Raw genomic sequence first — 20,076 nt, 5'->3', positions numbered from 1 at the left:
AAAGTTAATGATGGAATAATGAGCTAACATTTCCCTGCCTCATCATTGCTTTTATATGTACCTGGATCCAGAATGCAAATACCTCTGAAAATTAAATGCCAGGTTTGTGCGTGAGGTGGAGGCACGGTGAAGGTATTGGCACAATGCCCCCCAAATCAGGGGACCCCATAGCAGCTATTAGCAGTAGTCCATTGGCCAATGTTCAGCAGAAAATGGTCTAAATAAGCATTTTCCGTCATCAAAAAACTATAATGTATTGCCATCTTAACTGCACATTATTACTTTCACATGATGAGATGACTGAACACTGGACACACATTTGCATTGGCTGAAAAAAATGGAAACATTGCAGCATGTTAAAAAATATTCATAACATAAATACGAGTAGTAAGTTATGTGCTAGACTAAGTGCTTCTTTTGTCCTGTTTGGCATGTGACCATAGTAGTGTGTCAAGAGGGCAGGATGTCACACTACTCGGGTCACGTGCCAATATATGAAACGTTCCAATATCGAGCAGAAGACTGGAAGCCTAGCTGCTGGGGCATGAAACATACCGTAAGTATATTTACGGTAATAAATTACTATTTACAGCTAATTTAAGATTTATTTATTTTTGCATTTATATCAATATACAATTTCTGTCAAATTACAGAAAATTAGCTCAGTGAAAATTGTGTCCTAAAAGGAAATACTGTATGCAATTTGATACAGCGTTCCTTCCTGCTTTGCCAGGCATTGTTCCATTAGTCATCACAAAATATGTAAATAAACATGAAGAAACATACCTGTAGAATAACAACGTTGTCACCCTCAAAGGTGACAAATACATCAGAGTCACATTTTAAGCCAGGAATTCGGTTCTCCATCATATAACCCTGCAAGAACATGATAAAACATTAGTTTAATTTTTGCTTTTCATAAATTAGCAATCTAAAAAAATATTGTTTCATAAATGAACAATCCGTGTTACACAAAATTAGTATTTTAAAGTTAACCTGACACCAAATTCATGATACCCAAACCATGAGCAGCAAGAATCAGACACTGTCTGCGTTACATGCAGCCATGTACGTTTTACTCTAAAACGCCGCTGTGTTTTCAAGAGAACATATGGTACTTTGATGAGCTGGCCTTGGTATATGGATCTGAAGTTACTATTCCTATAGGCCAGTCTGGAGGCTTCTACCCCACCTTGCTCATCCAGACTGAGAGATGACCACTCACCCACATAAGGGGCATCTGTCAGCCATGGGAGCTGGGTTGGGAGAAGCTGCTGTTGGGAACAAGCCTGTTGGCCTACTCATCCAAGACACAATCTACATATAAAATCGCCAGTTGGGACTTCTGGCCGCTGTCCCCGAATCCTATAAGGCACTGTGGCAATGTCACTTGCGCAGGCGCAGTTCAGTTGACATACACGTCTACGCTATTCCCACACAGGCGCAGTAACAGCTGCGTCGTTAATATGCATGCGTGGGAATAGCAGTGACATGTCACTTGCACAGGCACAGTTTGTGGCAGCAAGGCCATGAACTGCGCCTGCGCAAGTGACATTCACGTCACCACTATTCCCGCGCATGCCCAGTAACAGCCACAACTGTGCACTCTACCCGCGCAAGCGCGGTAATGACGCGGCTGTTACTGCGCCTGCATGGGGAATAGTGGTGACGTTTCTCTTTTACTTGTGCATCGGCAGTAACAGCCTTACGGCCACGAACTGTGCCTGCGCAAGTGACATACACGTCACGGCTATTCCCAGTAACAGCCATAACTGTGCGGAGTACCCGCGCATGCTTACTTACTACGATTTTTAAGCATACACAGATGTTAATTTCACTGCACTCCCAATGCGATAGCATCGGGTCTACTTCTAGTATCAAATAATCAGCTGATTTTCATGTGTGCAGAGTAGACAAGGAAGGATATTTACAATTAACAAGACACCTAACAGAAATGCATATACTTCATACATTAACAGGCAATTTCAGAATATGCACCAATGAAAAGATCTTTTCCAGACGTAACTCACAGTTTTCTTCTATTGAAAGATCATAAAAAACATAGCAGTGAATAAATTCAGAGCTTTAGCCCAGCACAGATGTTTTGAAACAATTTTTTATTAGTTAAAATAAACCACAAAAACAGAAAATGAACATGAAGTGCAGAAAGAGGTGAGGTGTAAGCAGCTGTGTGCGTTGTGATGTGTAGTGGAAAATCTGAGGATAAGCAGCGGGGTCACGTGACTGTGGCAGTTTTTGGCATTTCAAGCACACAATAAAATACAATATTTAAACAGAGAGGGACGGAATAAAGTGAAGCAATTTGCACTGTGTCAATTCCAGGAGAAATCATATTTAGAGGACCATAGCTTTGAATCAGCGATTTTCTCTAGATCAGATTCAATCAGTTATGAATTTCGAAGTGACTCATTGAAAACCATTTAGCAACCTACATTTCCCATCTATTTAAAAACATTAAAACAAAAAATCTAGTATGACGTGTTTAAGCTGCACCCAGCATTACATAGAACTATTTTCAGATGAACATGCTCATTCATGGGCCTGGCAGGTCGGCATCTTGGCCAGGTACATGAGCTATGTGGCATATGGACAGACTGCAAAACCTCGTCCACAAAATTGAAGGGACCAGTGAATGCTATAAAATTATGTCCCTAACAGATCATTGGAAAAAAATGTGAGACTAGTAAAAATGAATAAAAGTCTAATTTTTCTGAAAAAAATTGCATTGGTGATTTGACTGACTGTTACAAGGAGGGAAAAATGTAATTAAAAATTGTCAGGGGACGCAACTCCACTGCCTCCAATCATCAGGACAATTACGCAATAGACTACCGAGCGATGAACAAGACCGCAACCGCTTCCAAGTGATTGCAGGGTGCCGATGGGCTGTCATGACAGTCAGGGGTCTGCAGAAGACCCCCGTACCTATCATTCTAAATCTCCTATGAACACCTGAAGTACTGCTATGTGTAGCACAGGTGATTGGATGATCGCAGCTTCAAGTTTCCAAAGGGGACTAAAAGGCAGCAAAAAGTTTAAAAAAAAAAAAAAGATTAAAATATGTTACAAAAAAAAAAAAATGACCAACTCCTCTATTTTGCACTTATAATGGCTCTAGCATGACAGTTGAGGTTGCCACACTAATCAATAGTAATAAATGGTACGTTGTTTATCCTCGGCTGACACTATTTCACCCAACATACAGCTCAGGCAAAAATTAAGAGACCACTGCAAAATGGTCAGTTTCTCAGATTTTTCTCTTTGTAGGTATATTTTTTGAGTAAAATGTACATTGTTGTTTTATTCTACAAACTACTGACAACATGTCTCTGAAATGTAAAGCTAAAAATATTGTAATTATTTGCAGCAAATGAGAAATTGATAAAATAATAAAAAAGAAACAGTGTTTTCAGACCTCAAATAATGCAAAGAAAACAAGTTTGTATTCATGTAGAAACAACAATTCTCATGTTTTAACTCAGGAAGAGTTCAGAAATCAATATATGGTGGAATAACCATGATTTTTAATCACAGCTTTCATGCGTCTTGGCATGCTTTCCACCAGTTTTTCACACTGCTTTTGGGTAACCTTCTGCCACTCCTGACACAAAAATTACAAAAATTTAAGCAGTTCTTCTTTGTTTGATGGCTTGTAACTCTCTATCTTCCTCTTACATTCCAGAGGTTTTCAATGGGGTTCAGGTCCGGAAATTGGGCTGGCCATGACGGTCTTGATGTGGTGCCCCTTCATTCACACATTGATTGACCTAGCTGTGTGGAATGGCGCATTGTCCTGCTGGAAAAAACAGTCCTCAGAGTTGGGGAACATTTCCTGAGCAGAAGGAAGCAAGTGTTTTTACAAGGATAACCTTGTATGTGGCTTGATTCATACGTCCTTCGCAAAGATTAACCTGCCCAAATCCAGCCTTGCTGAAGCATCCCCAAAACATCACCGATCTGCCACCAAATTTCACTGTGGGTGCAAGACACTGTGGCTTGTACGAATCTCCAGGTCTCCGTCTAACTATTAGAAGACCAGGTGTTATGCAAAGCTGAAAATTAGACTCATCAGAGATTACCTTACTCCAGTCCTATATGGTCCAATCCTTATGGTCTTTGGCAAATTTCAGCCTGGCTCTCCTTTGCTTCTCATTGATTAAATGCTTTTTTCTAGCTTTACATAACTTAAGCCCTGCCTCTAGGACCTGTTACAAACTGTTCTTGCCATGCACTTCACTCCAGCTGCCATTCCTTTTGCCTTTTGTAGGTCACTTGATGTCATCCTGCGGTTGCTGAGTGACATTCGAATAAGATGATGGTCAGCCTGGTCAGTGGAGAGTCACTTTCACCCTCTTCCGGTCTGTAGCTTTGTTGTTGTCCCCAATGTCTGCTGCTTGACCTTGTTGTAATTGACTGCCGTCTTCGAAATTTTGAAAATGGAGGCAACATGACGCTCACTGTACCCCTCTGCTAGTAAAAAAAGAACTGAGCCCTTCTTTTCCTCACTCAATACTTTTCTTTCAACTCCTTTGACATGGTTAAAAGTTATTTTTTCATTCAAATTAATTTTGGGCTATTCCTAGCACTTGTTTGGCCATCCAGTAGGTCCTATTGCAAGAGGACTGTGAAGATCACAGCAGTGTTTTTTATATTTTCCCTCGTTAAATAAGATTTGGTTCAGGTGATCACTTAATCAGAAGCACATTAAGTAGAAGGAGGTGTACTCCGGTTGGAATTCAACTGACACTGGAATGGAATGGCTGCCAGACATGTAGCGATGGTGATTTTTAGAAAACTGTGCAGTGGTCTCTTAATTTTTGCCAGAGTTGTATATACTTATATTATACTAGATGGTGGCCCAATTCTAACGCATCGGGTATTCTAGAATATGTATTTATGTATGTATATAGCAGCCACATAGTATATAGCACAGGCCACGTAGTATATAGGAGCCATGTAGTATATAGCAGACAAATACTACGTGGCCTGTGATATATACTATGTGGCTGCTATATATACATACATATTGTAGAATACCCGATGCGTTAATACAGGCCACGCAATATATAACAGTGGCCACGCAGTATATAACACAGCCCACGCAGTATATAGCAGCCACGCAGTATATAACACAGGCGACGTAGTATATAACACAGGCCACGCAGTATAAAACACTGGCCACGTAATATATAGCACAGCCCACGCAGTATATACCAGCCACGTAGTATATAACACTGCCCACGCAGTATATAGCAGCCACATAGTATATAACACTGCCCACGCAGTATATAACAGTGGCCACATAGTATAAAGCACGCAGTATAGAACATAGCCCACGTAGTATATAGCACAGCCACGTAGTCTATAACACTGCCCACATAGTCTATAACACTGCCTATGTAGTATATAACACTGCCCATGTAGTATATAACACTGCCCACATAGTATATAACACTGCCTATGTAGTATATAGCAGCCACGCGGTATCTAACACAGCCCACGTAGTATACAGCAGTGTGGGCACCATATCCCTGTTAAAAAAAATTATTAAAATAAAAAATAGTTATATACTCACCCCTGGGATCCAGCGAAGCTCCTAGGATACGGGCACAGCTGCTGCCATCTTCCGTTCACAGGATGCATTGTGAAATTGCCCAGATGACTTAGCGGTCTCGCGAGACCACTAAGTCTTCTGGGTAATTTCGCAATGCATCACCGGGAACGGAAGATGGCGGCAGGCGCGTGCGGCTCGGCGGACTAAGGAGGGTGAGAATAGCAGATTTTTTTGTTTTTTTTATTATTTTTAACATTTCACTTTTTTATTATTGATGCCGCATAGGCAGCATCAATAGTAAAAAGTTGGGGACACACAGGGTTAATAGCAGCGGTTACGGAGTGCATTAAGCGCGGCATAACGCGATCCGTTACCACAGGCATTAACCCTGTGTGACCGGTGACTGGAGAGGAGTATGCGGGCGCCGGGCACTGAATGCGGGGAGTAAGGAGCGGCCATTTTCTTCCGGACTGTGCCCGTCGCTGATTGGTCGTAGCTGTTTTGCCGCGACCAATCAGCGACTTGGATTTCCATGACAGACAGAGGCTGCAACCAATGAATATCCATGACAGAAAGACAGAAGGACAGACAGAAGTGACCCTTCGACAATTCTATAGTAGACACTGCTCAAAAAAATAAAGGGAACACTAAAATACCACATCCTAGATATCTCTGAATGAAATATTCCACTTGCAAATTTTTTTTCATTGCATAGTGGAATGTGATCAGAACAATAAAACATAATTATCAATGTAAATCAAAATGAATATCCCATGTAGATCTGGATTTGGAATGATACTCAAAATCAAAGTGGAAAATCAAATTACAGGCTGATGCAACTTCAGTGGAAATGGCTCATGATAAGGAAAAGATGCTCAGTATCGTGTGTGGCCTCCACATGCCTGTATGACCTCCCTACTGTACAACGCCTGGGCATGCTCTTGATGAGGTGGCGGATGGTCTCCTGAGGGAACTCCTCCCAGACCTGGACTAATGCATCCGCCAACTCCTGGACAGTCTGTGATGCAATTTGACGTAGGTGGATGGAGCAAGATGTCCCAGATGTGCTCAATCGGATTCAGGTCTGAGGAAACAGGTGGGCCAGTCCAGCATATGGTCTCACAAGGGGTCTGAAGATCTCATCTTGGCACCTAATGGCAGTCAGGCTACCTCTGGCGAGCACATGGAGGGCTGTGTGGCCCTCCAAAGAAATGCAACCCCACACCATTACTGACCCACTGCCAAACCAGTCATGCTGAAGGATGTTGCAGGCAGATCACTCTCCACGGCATCTCCAGACTCTGTCACTTCTGTCACATGTGCTCAGTGTGAACCTGCTGTCATCTGTTTAGCGCACAGTTCTGTGGCAAATGTCAAGCGTTCTGCACGGTGTTGGACTGTGAGCACAACCCCCATCTGTGGACGTCGGGCACACAGACCATCCTCATGGAGTCGGTTTCTAACTGTTTGTGCAGACACATGTACATTTGTGGCCTGCTGGAGGTCATTTTGCAGGGCTCTGGCAGTGCTCATTCCTGTTCCTCCTTGCACAAAGGCAGAGGTAGCAGTCCTGCTGCTGAGTTGTTGCCCTCCTACGGCCCCCTCCACATCTCCTGGTGTACTGTCCTGTCTCCTGGTAGGGCCTCCTGCCTCTGGATACTACGCTGACAGACACAGCAAACCTTCTTGCCACAGCTCGCATGGATGTGCCATCCTGGATGAGCTGCACTACCTGAGCCACTTGTGTCGGTTGTAGAGTCCGTCTCATGCTACCACGAGTGTGAAAGCACAACCAACATTCAAAAGTGTCCAAAACAGCCAGAAAGCATTGGTACTGAGGTGTGGTCTGAGGTCCCCACCTGCAGAACCACTCCTTTATTGAGGGTGTCTTGATAATCGCCAATAATTTCCATCTGATGTCTATTTCATTTGCAAAACAACATGTGAAATTGATTGTCAATCAGTGTTGGTTCCTAAGTGGACAGATTGATTTCACAGAAGTTTGATTTACTTGGAGTTATATTATGTTGTTTAAGTGATCCCTTTATTTTTTTAAGCAGTGTATATACAGGTGCTTCTCACAAAAATAGAAAATCATCAAAAAGTGAATTTATTTTGTTTCTTCAATACAAAAAGTGAAACTCATATTATGTAGAGTCATTACAAACAGACTGATCCATTTCAAGTGTTTATTTCTGTTAATGTTGAGTATTATGACTTAAAGCCAACGAAAAGCCAAAAGTCATTATCTCAGTAAATTAGAATACTTTATAACATCAACTTGAAAAATTATTTTGAAATCCAAAATGGTGGCCTACTGAAATGTATGTTCAGTAAATGCACTCAATATTTGGTTGGGGCTCATTTTGCATCAGTTACTGCATCCATGTGGTGTGGCATGGAGGAGATCAGCCTGTGGCACTGCTGAGGTGTTATGGAAGCTTAGGTTGCTTTGATAGCAGCCTTCAGCTCGTCTGCATTGTTGGGTCTGGAGACTCATCTTCCTCTTGACAATACCCCATAGATTATCTATGGGGTTAAGGTCAGGCGAGTTTGCTGGACTATCAAGTACAGTGATACTCATGTTTTTAAAGCACGAATTGGTACTTTTGGCAGTGTGGACAGGTGCCAAGTTCAGATGGAGAATGAAATTTCCATTTCCAAAAAGATTGTCAGGAGAGGGAAGCATGAAGTGCTCTAAAATTTCCTGGTAGACGGCTGCGTTGACTTTGGTCTTGATATAACACAGTGGACCTACGTCAGCAGATGACATGGCTCCCCAAACCATCGCTGATTATGGAAAGTTCACACTAGATCTTCAGCAGCTTGGATTGTGTGCCTCTCCACTCTTTATCCAGACTCTGGGATATTGATTTCCAAATGAAATGCAAAATTTACTTTCATCTGAAAACAACACCTTGGACCAATGAGCAACAGTCCAGTTCTTTTTCTCTTTGGACCAGGTAAGAAGCTTCTGGCGTTGTCTATTGGTCATGAGTGGCTTGACACAAGGAATGCAAAACTTGTAGCCCATGTCCTGGATGCGTCTGTCTGTGGCTCTTGAAACAATAACTCCAGCAGCAGTCTACTCCTTGTGAATATCCCTCAAATCTTTGAATGGCCTTTTCCTAACAATCCTTTCAAGGCTGCGGTTATCCCAGTTGCTAGTGCACCTTTTTCTACCACACTTTTTCCTTCCACTCAACTTTCCATTAATATGCTTGGATACAACACTCTGAACAGCCAGCTTCTTTAGCAATGACCTTATGTGGCTTGGTTTATCCTCCTCGTGGAGTGTGTCAATGACTGCCTTCTGGACATCTGTCAAGTCAGCAGTCTTCCCAATGATTGTGGAGCCTACTGAAGCAGACTAAGGGACCTTTTTAAAAACTTAGGAAGCCTTTGCAGGTTATTTTTGTTAATTATTCTAATTTATTGAGAAAATGACTTTTGGGTTTTCATTGGCAGTATGCCATAATCATCAACCTTAACATAAGTAAACACTTGAAATAGATCACTCTTTGTAGTGACTCAATATAATGAGTTTCACTTTTTGTATTGAAGAACTGAAATATATTAACTTTTTGATGATGTTCTAATATTCAAATTTTGTGAGAAGCACCTGTATATCTATATAGATATATCTATCTATATACATATATATTTAGAGAGAGAGAGACAGAGAGAAAGAGACCACACAAAAAGAAAGGTGACACTTGAACAACTCAATGCAACTCCAAGTCAATCACATTTCTGTGAAATCAACATATCCAGTTATGAAGCAACACTGACTGTGAATCAATTTCTCCTGCTGTTGTGCAAATGGAAAAGATAACAGGCAGAAATTCTAGGCAATTAGCAAGATAACCCCTATAAACAAGTGGTTTTGCAGGTGTTGACCACAGACCATTTCTCTGTTCTCATTTTTTTTGGCTGATGTTTTGGGCACTTTTGCTTTTTGTCATTGCTCTCACCCATAGAGGTACAGTAGCATGAGTCGGTGTCTACAGTACAACCCACAGACATTGTTCAGGGGTTGTACATCAGTAGCAAGAAGGGTAGATGTGTTTGTCAGCACAGTGTCCAGAGCATGGAGCAGATACTAGGAGACAGGCCAGTGCACCAGGCGACGTGGAGGGGGGCATAAGAAAGGCAACCCAGCAGCAGGACCACTATCTCCTTTGTGCAAGGAGGAACAGGAAGAGCAGTTTCACAGCCATGCAAAATGACCTCCAGCAGGCCAATAACATCCATGTGTCTGCTCAAACTGTCAGAAAGACTCCATGAGGATGGTATGAGGGCCCAACATCCATAAGTGGGTGTTGTGCTTACAGCCCAACACTGTGCAGGGTGATTGGCATTTGCCAGAGAACACAAAGATGAGAGCAGGTTCACACTGAGCACATGTGACATAAGTTGCAGAGTCTTGAGACACTGTGGATAACGTTCTGCTGCCTGCAACATCCTCCAGCATGACTGATTTAGCAGTGGGTAAATAATGGTGTGGGGAAGAATTTCTTTGATTCTTTGGAGGGCCGCACAGCCCTCTATGTGCTAGTCAGAGGTATCCTGACTGCCATAAGGTACCAGGATGAGATCCGCAGACCCGTTGTGACACCTTATGCAGTTGATGTGGGATCTGGGTTACTTATGATGCTAGGCCTCATGTGGCTGATTTGTGTCAGCAGTTCCTGCATGAAGAACAAATACTTGCTACTTTGTGTTGGTATATCACATAAAATCCCAATACATATATTTAAGGTTGTGGGTGTAATGTGAAAAAAAAAATGCAGAAATGTTCAAGATATTGTAGGCATACAATATATAAGCTGCCTGTTCAGTTAACTTGTAAAGAATCCCCAAAAAAGTATAAAAAAAAGTATACTGTGAAATTATATACACGTGATCAAAATTGTTCGTACCCCTCGTTTAATGACAGAAAAACCCACAATGGTCACAGAAATAGCCCTATATACAGGCCCACTCACTGATTCCAAGATTGTAGACACCTGTGAGGCTAATTAGTGGACACTCCTTGATTTAACAAGTCCCTTTTGTTACATTTTCAGGGGTACAATCATTTCTGTCCAGGCCTATTTCATGAGTTTTTTTTTTTATTTTGTAGAAGCATGGTTGAAAAGCAGTGTCTGACTCATTTGTTCATTTTCATAGATTTTTTATTTATTATTACTTTTGTCAGATTCAAGTTATTCTTGTTACCATTGTGGGTTTTTCTGTCATTAAACGAGGAGTACCAACAATTTTGACCACGTGTGTAGTATACTTATCGAATCTTGATGCGTTATCTCTCCAAGCATGAGAGGTTTATCAGGAGATATGAAGGGGTCAGTGCAAGAACACAGGTCTACATTTCAGTCCTGCACGACAGTCCTAAAAGAAGGCATGTGTTCCTTAGGCTAGGTGCATGCAGGAAAATGACATCACCTTAGCAACCAACCACTGATTTAACCCATCACCATATTACCGGTAAGTATACTTAGTATACTTAGTTTCCTCTCATCAAACACGTCTAAAAAAAAACACTCTTTTTAATAAATGACGTGGGCCCGCTGCTCCCCAGGATTATTTAAGATAGGTGTAGTGACGGTTTTGACTCCATGGATGTTTTCCAGAAACAAGCAGTAGTGGATATTGATGAGTGAAAATTGCAAATTGCAGTTGTAGTGGCTAGTGCATTGTAGTGACCAGTACATTATGTCCAGGTTGTGTTTCTGAAGAAATTAACTGGTAAATTAAGCGGACTGTCATCACAACTAAAATGCTAAACATGTGGACGTTAAATGTGGTTTGGGAACACTGTGGCGCTCAAAATGGAGTGAGGCATTTCAATTTGGGAGCTCAGAATTTGCTGGATTTCTTTTGGGTTGTGAGGAGCTTTGTACTACGAGTACTGTGGAATACCCCTATATTTCCACTGAAAGGTGACGGACCTGAGTGGGGACTTGCTTTTTTTTAATTAATTTGAAGCTTTTATTGAGAACATTTTACATAACATTTGGAATCACATTTATGCGGCGCTCTATGCTTACGCTGAGAATTTTCATCAGGGTTTACATCTAAATCTCCAATTGATGTGATTCACATGAAACCCCCAAAGGATCCATTCACTATAATGACGCACCAGAGTTACTATAGACTCCGTCTGGCCTCTGTTTATCTTTGTCCTCCTTTTCAGAAGTGGACTAAACTGTGTCCTACCGTGCTTTTATGCATGCATAAAAAGACGTACACTGCCGAATCATAGGCCAGACAGTGTGCACAGTGCCTCAATCAGCCTCATTATAGGGAATCTTCTGCCAGGGGTTCCATCTGAATCATGTACAGTATTTCAGAGATTTACATGGAAACCCCGATGTAAGCGTTCAATGCAGGGTGCAGCAAAAATGTGAGCCGAGACTTACTGCGGTCTTTGGAAGGCAGAATAAACAAATCATCAGCAGGTGAAGAATTGGTTTTATTTTTATGCCGTTTCTCATGCAGTATAAGAGATTAGACGACTTTATGCTTCCAGTTGGTGCAATTACTGCGATACCAGATTTATATAGGTTTTCTTTTTAATGTTTGGCTGGTTGTTGTCACAAACTACAAGACGCTTTTTTTTTTTTTTTTTTTTCAAAAACTAGTGTTTGCATTGCCATATTTTGAGAGCTATAATTTTTCCAATCTTTGGGAGGCAGAATGAACCAACACCAGGAATTCAGGAATTGATTTTTGTTTGTTTTTTTATGCCGTTTTGCGTGTGGTAAAATTGATAAGGCAATTTTATTCCTCGTGTCAATACGATTACGGCGAGTGTGTTTTGGCGCTTTTACACAATAAAACTATTCTATCGAAAAAAAAATAATTTTGCAATGCTTTATTCTGAGTGCTATAACTTTGTTATTTTTCTACTAATTGAGCTGCACAGCGGCTTGTATTTTGCGGGACTAGATGTCGTTTTCAGAGATACCATTTTTATTTACATTCTTCTGTTTGATTGCAGTTTATTCTTTTTGTTCGACAGTATTATGATCATTGTCTTGTTGGAAGACAAATCTCCATCCCAGTCTCAGGTCTTTTGCAGACCCCAACAGGTTTTCTTCAAGAATGGTCCTGTATTTGGCTCCATCCATCTTCCCATCAATTTTAACCATCTTCCTTGTCCCTGCTGAAGAAAAGCAGGCCCAACCATTAAGCTGCCACCAACATGTTTGACAGTGGGGATGGTGTGTTCAGGGTGATGAGCTGTGTTGACTTTACATCAAACATATCGTTTGGCATTGTTGCCAAAAAGTTCGATTTTGGTTTCATCTGACCAGAGCACCTTCTTCCACATGTTTGGTGTGTCTTCCAGGTGGCTTGTTGCAAACTTTAAACAACACTTTTTATGGATGTCTTTGAGAAATGGCTTTCTTCTTGCCCCTCTTCCATAAAGGCCAGATTTGTACAGTGTACGACTGATTGTTGTCCTATGGACAGAGTGTCCCACCTCAGTTGTAGATCTCTGCAGTTCATCCAGAGTGATCATGGGCCCCTTGGCTGCATTTCTGATCAGTCTTCTCCTTGCTTGAGATGAAAGGTTAGCGCGACAGCCGGGTCTTGGTAGATTTGCAGTGGTATGATACTCCTTCCATTTCAATATGATCACTTGCACAGTGCTCCTTGGGATGTTTAAAGTTTTGGAAATCATTTTGTATCCAAATCCAGATTTAAACTTCTCCACAACAGTATGACAGACCTGCCTGTTGTGTTCCTTGGTCTTCATGATGCTCTCTGTGCTTCAAACAGAACCCTGAGACTATCGCAGAGCAGGTGCATTTATACGGAAACTTGATTACACACAGGTGGATTATATTTATCATCATTAGGCATTTAGGACAACATTGGATCATTCAGAGATCCACAATGAACTTCTGGAGTGAGTTTGCTGCACTGAAAGTAAAGGTTGCCGAATAATATTGCACAACCCACTTTTCATTTTTTGAATTTCCACAAAAATTTAAAATAACCAATAAATTTCGTTCAACTTCACAATTGTGTTCCACTTGTTGTTGATTCCTCACCAAAAATTTACATTTGGTATCTTTATGTTTAAAGCATGATATGTGGGAAAAGGTTGAAAAGTTCCATGGAGCCAAATAATTTCGCAAGGCACTGTAAGAACATTTCACATCATATATTCAACACTACAGATTTGCAACAAAAATTAACTAAACAATTACCCAAATATTGATAGTATTTTATTTTCAACTCATTCAAGAGCCTTTTGGTAAACATTTTTGGTTTTTCCTTCCGGTGACAGGATGAACAGATTTCCCACATCATCCCGTCAGCCAGAGCTACCGGACTACTACCCCTAATATTCCACATCATCCCATCAGCCAGAGCCACCAGACTACTACCCCTAATATTCCACATCATCCCATCAGAGCCATTGTCAGGTTGGCGCTGGACACCGATTAAAATGATACGTGGGTTTGAGAAATCCATCTTGTGTTTCTTTTTTTAATCTGTGTTTGAAGTTAATGCGGATGCTTCATGCCAGACAAAGAGAAGTTCCTGATTCTGGGCCCCCCTGCAGTCTGTGTCAGAGGGTGATCTGTGTCGGCACGGTAATAAATCGTGTTATTTCCAGCTTTACAGAAGGACGATAACACCATAAAAATGATAATTATAATAGGCCTCAGTTACCACAACTGTCTACAAGGAAAACTGTTGCTCATAGCAACCAATCACAGCTCAGCTTCTTTTAAACAGCTCTGATGAAATTAAAGATGCATAGTGATTGGTTGGGGCTATGTGCAGCGGCCGTGGCTGATTCACACACACATGCTTAGTGATTGGTTGGGGCTATGTGCAGCGGCCGTGGCCGATTCACACACACATGCTTAGTGATTGGTTGGGGCTATGTGCAGCGGCCGTGGCTGATTCACACACACATGCTTAGTGATTGGTTGGGGCTATGTGCAGCGGCCGTGGCCGATTCACACACACATGCTTAGTGATTGGTTGGGGCTATGTGCAGCGGCCGTGGCCGATTCACACACACATGCTTAGTGATTGGTTGGGGCTATGTGCAGCGGCCGTGGCCGATTCACACACACATGCTTAGTGATTGATTGGGGCTATGTGCAGTGGCCGTGGCCGATTCACACACATGCTTAGTGATTGGTTGGGGCTATGTGCAGTGGGCGTGGCTGATATACACACACACACACACACGTATAAAATAACACGGCACTCTGTGTTGTATGGCTATTGGTGCTCAAGTGGGGTATCCAGCCTGTAGCAGCAAATGTTCAAAATAACTTGGCACTCAAATGTTATTGAAAAAGGTGAGTTCATTTATTACGCATCCACGCAAAAAAAAAAAACTTGTTGAACGTTTTTGGTCCAAATTGGACCTTCCTCAGAACAGTTTTTTTTTCATCTCGAGCTCTGGGTCCGTTTATATAACGGAACTGTATGTACTTAGGGTGCGGTATGCGGTCAACAACAATAGGCGCGGTATGGAGGCTCAGCGCTGCTTGCGTACTACGTCGCTTGTGGGAAGCCATGGTTGTATGCATGGCTCACATTTCCCCCTCACCTCCCCACCATACTCACCCTCCTCGCATCTGCATCTCCGTTGTTCCAGCGCCTCTCCTCTGAGGTCACGTGGTACCGCTCAGCACAGGAGAGCCGATGGGACCACGGAGATGCAGCAACGGAGGGTGAGTATGATCTCTTCTGTTAGCCGGCGGCAGCAGCTGCAGCTGTCACTGTGCCACAGCCGCCGGATTCTGTCACCCGCTGCTCCGCCGCCCCCCCTCCCACGCCAGCTTTTGGGACCGTGACTAGTGTATAAGCCAAGGGGGGGCACTTTCAGCACAAAAAATTGTGCTGAAAATCTCGGCTTATACACGAGTATATACGGTACATATATATATATATATATATATATATATATATATATATATATATATATATATATGTACACACACATTTTGTGATTTTTTTTAAACATTTTTACAAATTTTTTTGCTTGGGATTTTCATTTTCTGCAGTCTGATCGCAGTTGTAAGGTATAACAATGCAGGAGCTATACCTTATAAACTGTCAGCCCTGCAGACACAGGTTAGTTAGATCATGCACTGTGCATGATCTACCGTAACTATTTTGCTGGTGCCTGGTGACCCAGATGTTGGATGACATTGGGTCACCATGGCAACGCTTGGGCCACTGCAATAGCGTGAAGGGGGAGCCGATCCAAGGGCAGAGGGGCTTTCTTCTCTCTGCCTGCTCGCTAAATGCTAAAATAGCACCATTTAAGGGGTTAACCCCTTTATTCCCAAGGGTGGTTTGCCCGTTAAAGACCGGGCCAATGTTTACAATTCTGACCACTGTCCCTTTATGAGGTTATAACTCTGGAACGCTTCAACAGATCCTGGTGATTCTGACACTGTTTTCTCGTGACATATTGTACTTCATGATAGTGGTAAAAATTTCTTCGATATAACTTGCGTTAATTTGTGAAAAAAAAACGGAAATTTGGCTTAAATTTTGGAAATTTCGCAATTTTCCAACTTTGAATTTGCATGCCCTTAAATCACAGAGATATGTCACACAAAATACTTAATAAGTAACATTTCTCATGTCTACTTTACAGCAGCACAATTTTGGAACCAAATTTTTTTGTTGTTAGGGAGTTATAAGGGTTAAAAATTGACCAGCGATTTCTCATTTTAACACCACCATTTTTTTTAGGGACCACATCTCATTTGAGGTCACTTTGAGGGGTCTATATGATAGAAAATAATCAGGTGTGACACCATTCTAAAAACTGCACCCCTCAAGGTGCTGAAAACCACATTCAAGAAGTTTATTAACCCTTCAGGTGCTTCACAGGAATTTTTGGAATGTTTAAAAAAAAATGAACTTTTTTTCACCAAAAAATTACATCACCTCCAATTTGTTTTATTTTTCCAAGGGTAATAGGTCAAATTGTACAACAACCTTTGGGGTCCAATTTATCCTGAGTACGCAGATACCCCATAGGTGGGGGTAAACCACTGTTTAGGCACATGGCAGAGCTCAGAAGGGAAGGAGCGCCATTTGACTTTTCAAAGCAAAATTGGCTGGAATTGAGAAAGGACGACATGTCGTGTTTGGAGACCTCCTGATGTGCCTAAACAGTGGAAATTCCTCACAAGTGACACCATTTTGGAAAGTAGACCCCCTAAGGAACTTATCTAGATGTGTGGTGAGCACTTTGAACCCCCAAGTACTTCACAGAAGTTTATAATGTAGAACCGTAAAAATAAAAAATCATATTTTTTTACCAAAATGATCTTTTTGACCCCAATTTTTTTTTCCCAAGGGTAAATGGAGAAAGTGGACCCAAAAAGTTGTTGTGCAATTTCTCCTGAGTACGCCGATACCCCATATGTGGGAGAAAACTACTGTTGGGCGCATTGCAGTGCTCGGAAGGAGCGCTGTTTTGGAATGCAGACTTTGATGGAATGGTCTGCGGGTGTCACGTTGCGTTTGCAGAGCCCCTGATGTACCTAAACAGTAGAAACCCCCCACAAGTGACACCATATTGGAAACTAGACCCCCAAAGGAACTTATCTGGATGTGTTATGAGAACTTTGAGCACCCAAGTGTTTCACTAAAGTTTATAAAGCAGAGCTGTGAAAATAAAAAAATCCTTTTTTTTCCCACAAAAAATGTGATTTTTTTAGCTCCCAAATTTTTATTTTCCCAAGGGTAACAGGAGAATCTGGCCTGAAAAAGTTGTCCAATTTGTCCTGAGTACACTGACGCCCCATATGTGGGGGTAAACCACTGTTTGGATGCACGTCGGGGCTCAGAAGAGAAGTGGCGTTTTGGAATGCAGACTTTGATGGAATGGTCTGTGGGCGTCACGTTGCGTTTATAGAGCCCCTGATGTGCCTAAACAGTGGAAACCCTCCAATTCTAACTCCAACCCTAACCCCAACACACCCCTAACCCTAATCCCAACCCTAACCATAACCCTAACCACACCCCTAACCCCAACACACCCCTAACCCTAATTCCAACCCCAACACACCCCTAACCCTAATCACAACCCTAACTATAACCCTAACCACATCCCTAACCCTGACACACCCCTAACCCAACCATAAACATAATCCAAACCCTAACCCCAACTGTAACCCCAACCCTAACTTTAGCCCCAACCCTAATGAGAAAATGGAAATAAATACTTTTTTTTTTTTTTTTCATTTTATTATTTTTTCCTAACAGGGCTCCCACTTTTAGGAGACAGAAAAATGTAACAGATGCCCAATCAGCCCTGGGAAACCACATGGTCCCGATGATTAAAGTGCAGTGAATATTCATTAGCAGCTTCCCGCCAACCACTCAGCTGAGCAGTGAGCTGGGAGCAGCACATGAATAGTCCTTCACATAAACAGGGACACACATGGCTTCCCCATTGCTGGATTCCTGTAGCAGTTGGTGAGATCTATGTCCAGTGGAGGAAGGGGGCAGCAGCAGGGGCCAGAGGAGACAAGATCGCTGCATACCTGCCTGGCTGTGCTGGATGCTGAGTGCTGGGCATAAGGATCTGTATGATGTCATGAAGTGGGCGGGCTGGAGCATCATATGGCAGCACAGAGCCCTCCCTCTTCTGACATCATCACAGGTCCTTCAGACTCCCCACTAGAATCTGCTGGCTTCCTCTTATGACCTGTGCTGTGGAGAGGCAACAAGAGGGAGGGCTCTGTGCAGTCATGGGATGCTTTTACCTCAACACAATGTGTGGCTGGCTGCCACAATTAAGAGGTTAGTCTTTACAACACACAATAAAGCACTCCACCACTCCTTTGGTGAACTATAACTCACAGCATGCCATAGGATCTGCAGGACATCCTGGGAGTTATAGTTCTCCCATGGGATTTTAAAGCAGCACTCCAGTGTTATTTTGCAGTGGTGCTTTCAATATAATCCCTGTGCCCTTATTCTTATACTCACCCTCCAGCGTATTCATACAGTACTTTACAGACACCACACTGGTCCTGCAGCTCCATCTTCTACCCGCAGCTTCCAATATAATAACATACTATTATATATAATAACAACACATATAATAGTATGTTATTTATGTTATTACATTTTACCACTTTTTTTGCTTCAAATATTTTTTCTCTAATTTCCACCTCTAAAACCTAGGTGTGTCTTATAGTCCGAAAAATATGGTACTATTTTTAGTGGGTTTTTATGTTTGGCAGCTGTCACACACTAAAATACACTTTTTATTGCAAAAAATAGTTTTTGCATCACCACATTTTGAGAGCTACAATTTTTCCATATTTTGGCCCACAGAGTCATGTGAGGTCTTGTTTTTTGCGGAACAAGTTGACGTTTTCATTGGTACCATTTTCACACGCATGACATTTTTTGATCGCTTTTATTCCGATTTTTGTTAGGCAAAAACCAGCAATTCATGAATTTCTTTTTTTTTGCATTTATACCGTTATGCGTTTCGTAAAATTGATAGAGCAGTTTTATTCTTCGGGTTAGTACGATTACAGCGATATCTCATTTATATCATTTTTCACTGAAGGGGTTAACTAGTGGGACAGTTTTATAGGTCGGGTCATTACGGACGCGGCGATACTAAATACGTGTACTTTTATTGTTTTTTTTTTTATTACATAAAGAAATGTATTTATTGGAACAATATTTACTTCTTTTCTTTATTTAGGATTTAAAAAAATATATTTTTACACAGTGTGATTTTTTTTGTTTTTACATTGTCTCAGGGTGGGACATTACTATATAGTGTCAGATCGCTGATCTGACACTTTGCACAGCACTGTGTCAGATCAGTGATCTAACAGGCAGTGCAGGAGGCTTGCCTCCGCCTGCTCTCAGCAGGCACTCGCAAGCCACCTCCCTGCAGGACCCGGAAGGACCCCCGCGGCCATCTGGGATCCGGGGCCTAAAGGGAGTTGAACGGAGGAGACTCTCAGGGTAGCACGCAGGGAGGCCCATCCCTGCGAGATCCTTCCCTATGCCACCGATCATGTTTGATCGCAGTGTTTCGGGGGTTAATGTGTCGGGAGCGGTCCATCACAGCTCCTGGCACATAGTGCCGGATGTCAGCTGTAATATTCAGCTGACACCCGGCCGCGATCCCCCCGTGAGCGCGGCTGATCGCATATGACGTACTATCCCGTCGGTGGTCATACGGGCCCAGGCCACCTCAATGGGATAGTACGCCTAATGTCAGAAAGGGGTTAAAGTGCTGGGAATAATGCGAGCATTGCTCCTGCCACAAAGTGCCGGGTGGTAGCTGTCTGAATCAGCTGACAACTGGCGGCGATAGCCTGGACGTATCGATACGTCCAAGGTCGGTAAGTACCTAGCGACTTGGACGTTTGGATAAGTCCAATGTTGGGAAGGGGTTAATATTTGGTACAGAAAACTTTGTTACAGAAGTCTGATGTTTCCTGTAGTTCTTGACCAAGTTT

General features: G+C 42.2%; 1 protein-coding gene across 1 annotated transcript in view; it reads right to left on the bottom strand.

Annotated features, from left to right (window-relative positions):
• The window catches only part of ACOXL (acyl-CoA oxidase like), a 786,620-nt gene that overhangs the window by 295,682 nt on the left and 470,862 nt on the right, over positions 1-20,076 (bottom strand). Inside the window, exon 13 of the mRNA XM_069769203.1 lies at positions 787-876. Within this exon, the coding sequence (XP_069625304.1) occupies positions 787-876 (90 nt within the window). The remainder of the gene's footprint in view (positions 1-786; positions 877-20,076) is intronic.

This window comes from Ranitomeya imitator, chromosome 5, assembly GCF_032444005.1.
Source record: "Ranitomeya imitator isolate aRanImi1 chromosome 5, aRanImi1.pri, whole genome shotgun sequence".
NCBI lineage: Eukaryota > Metazoa > Chordata > Amphibia > Anura > Dendrobatidae > Ranitomeya > Ranitomeya imitator.
This window is presented reverse-complemented; position numbering and strand designations above follow the sequence as displayed.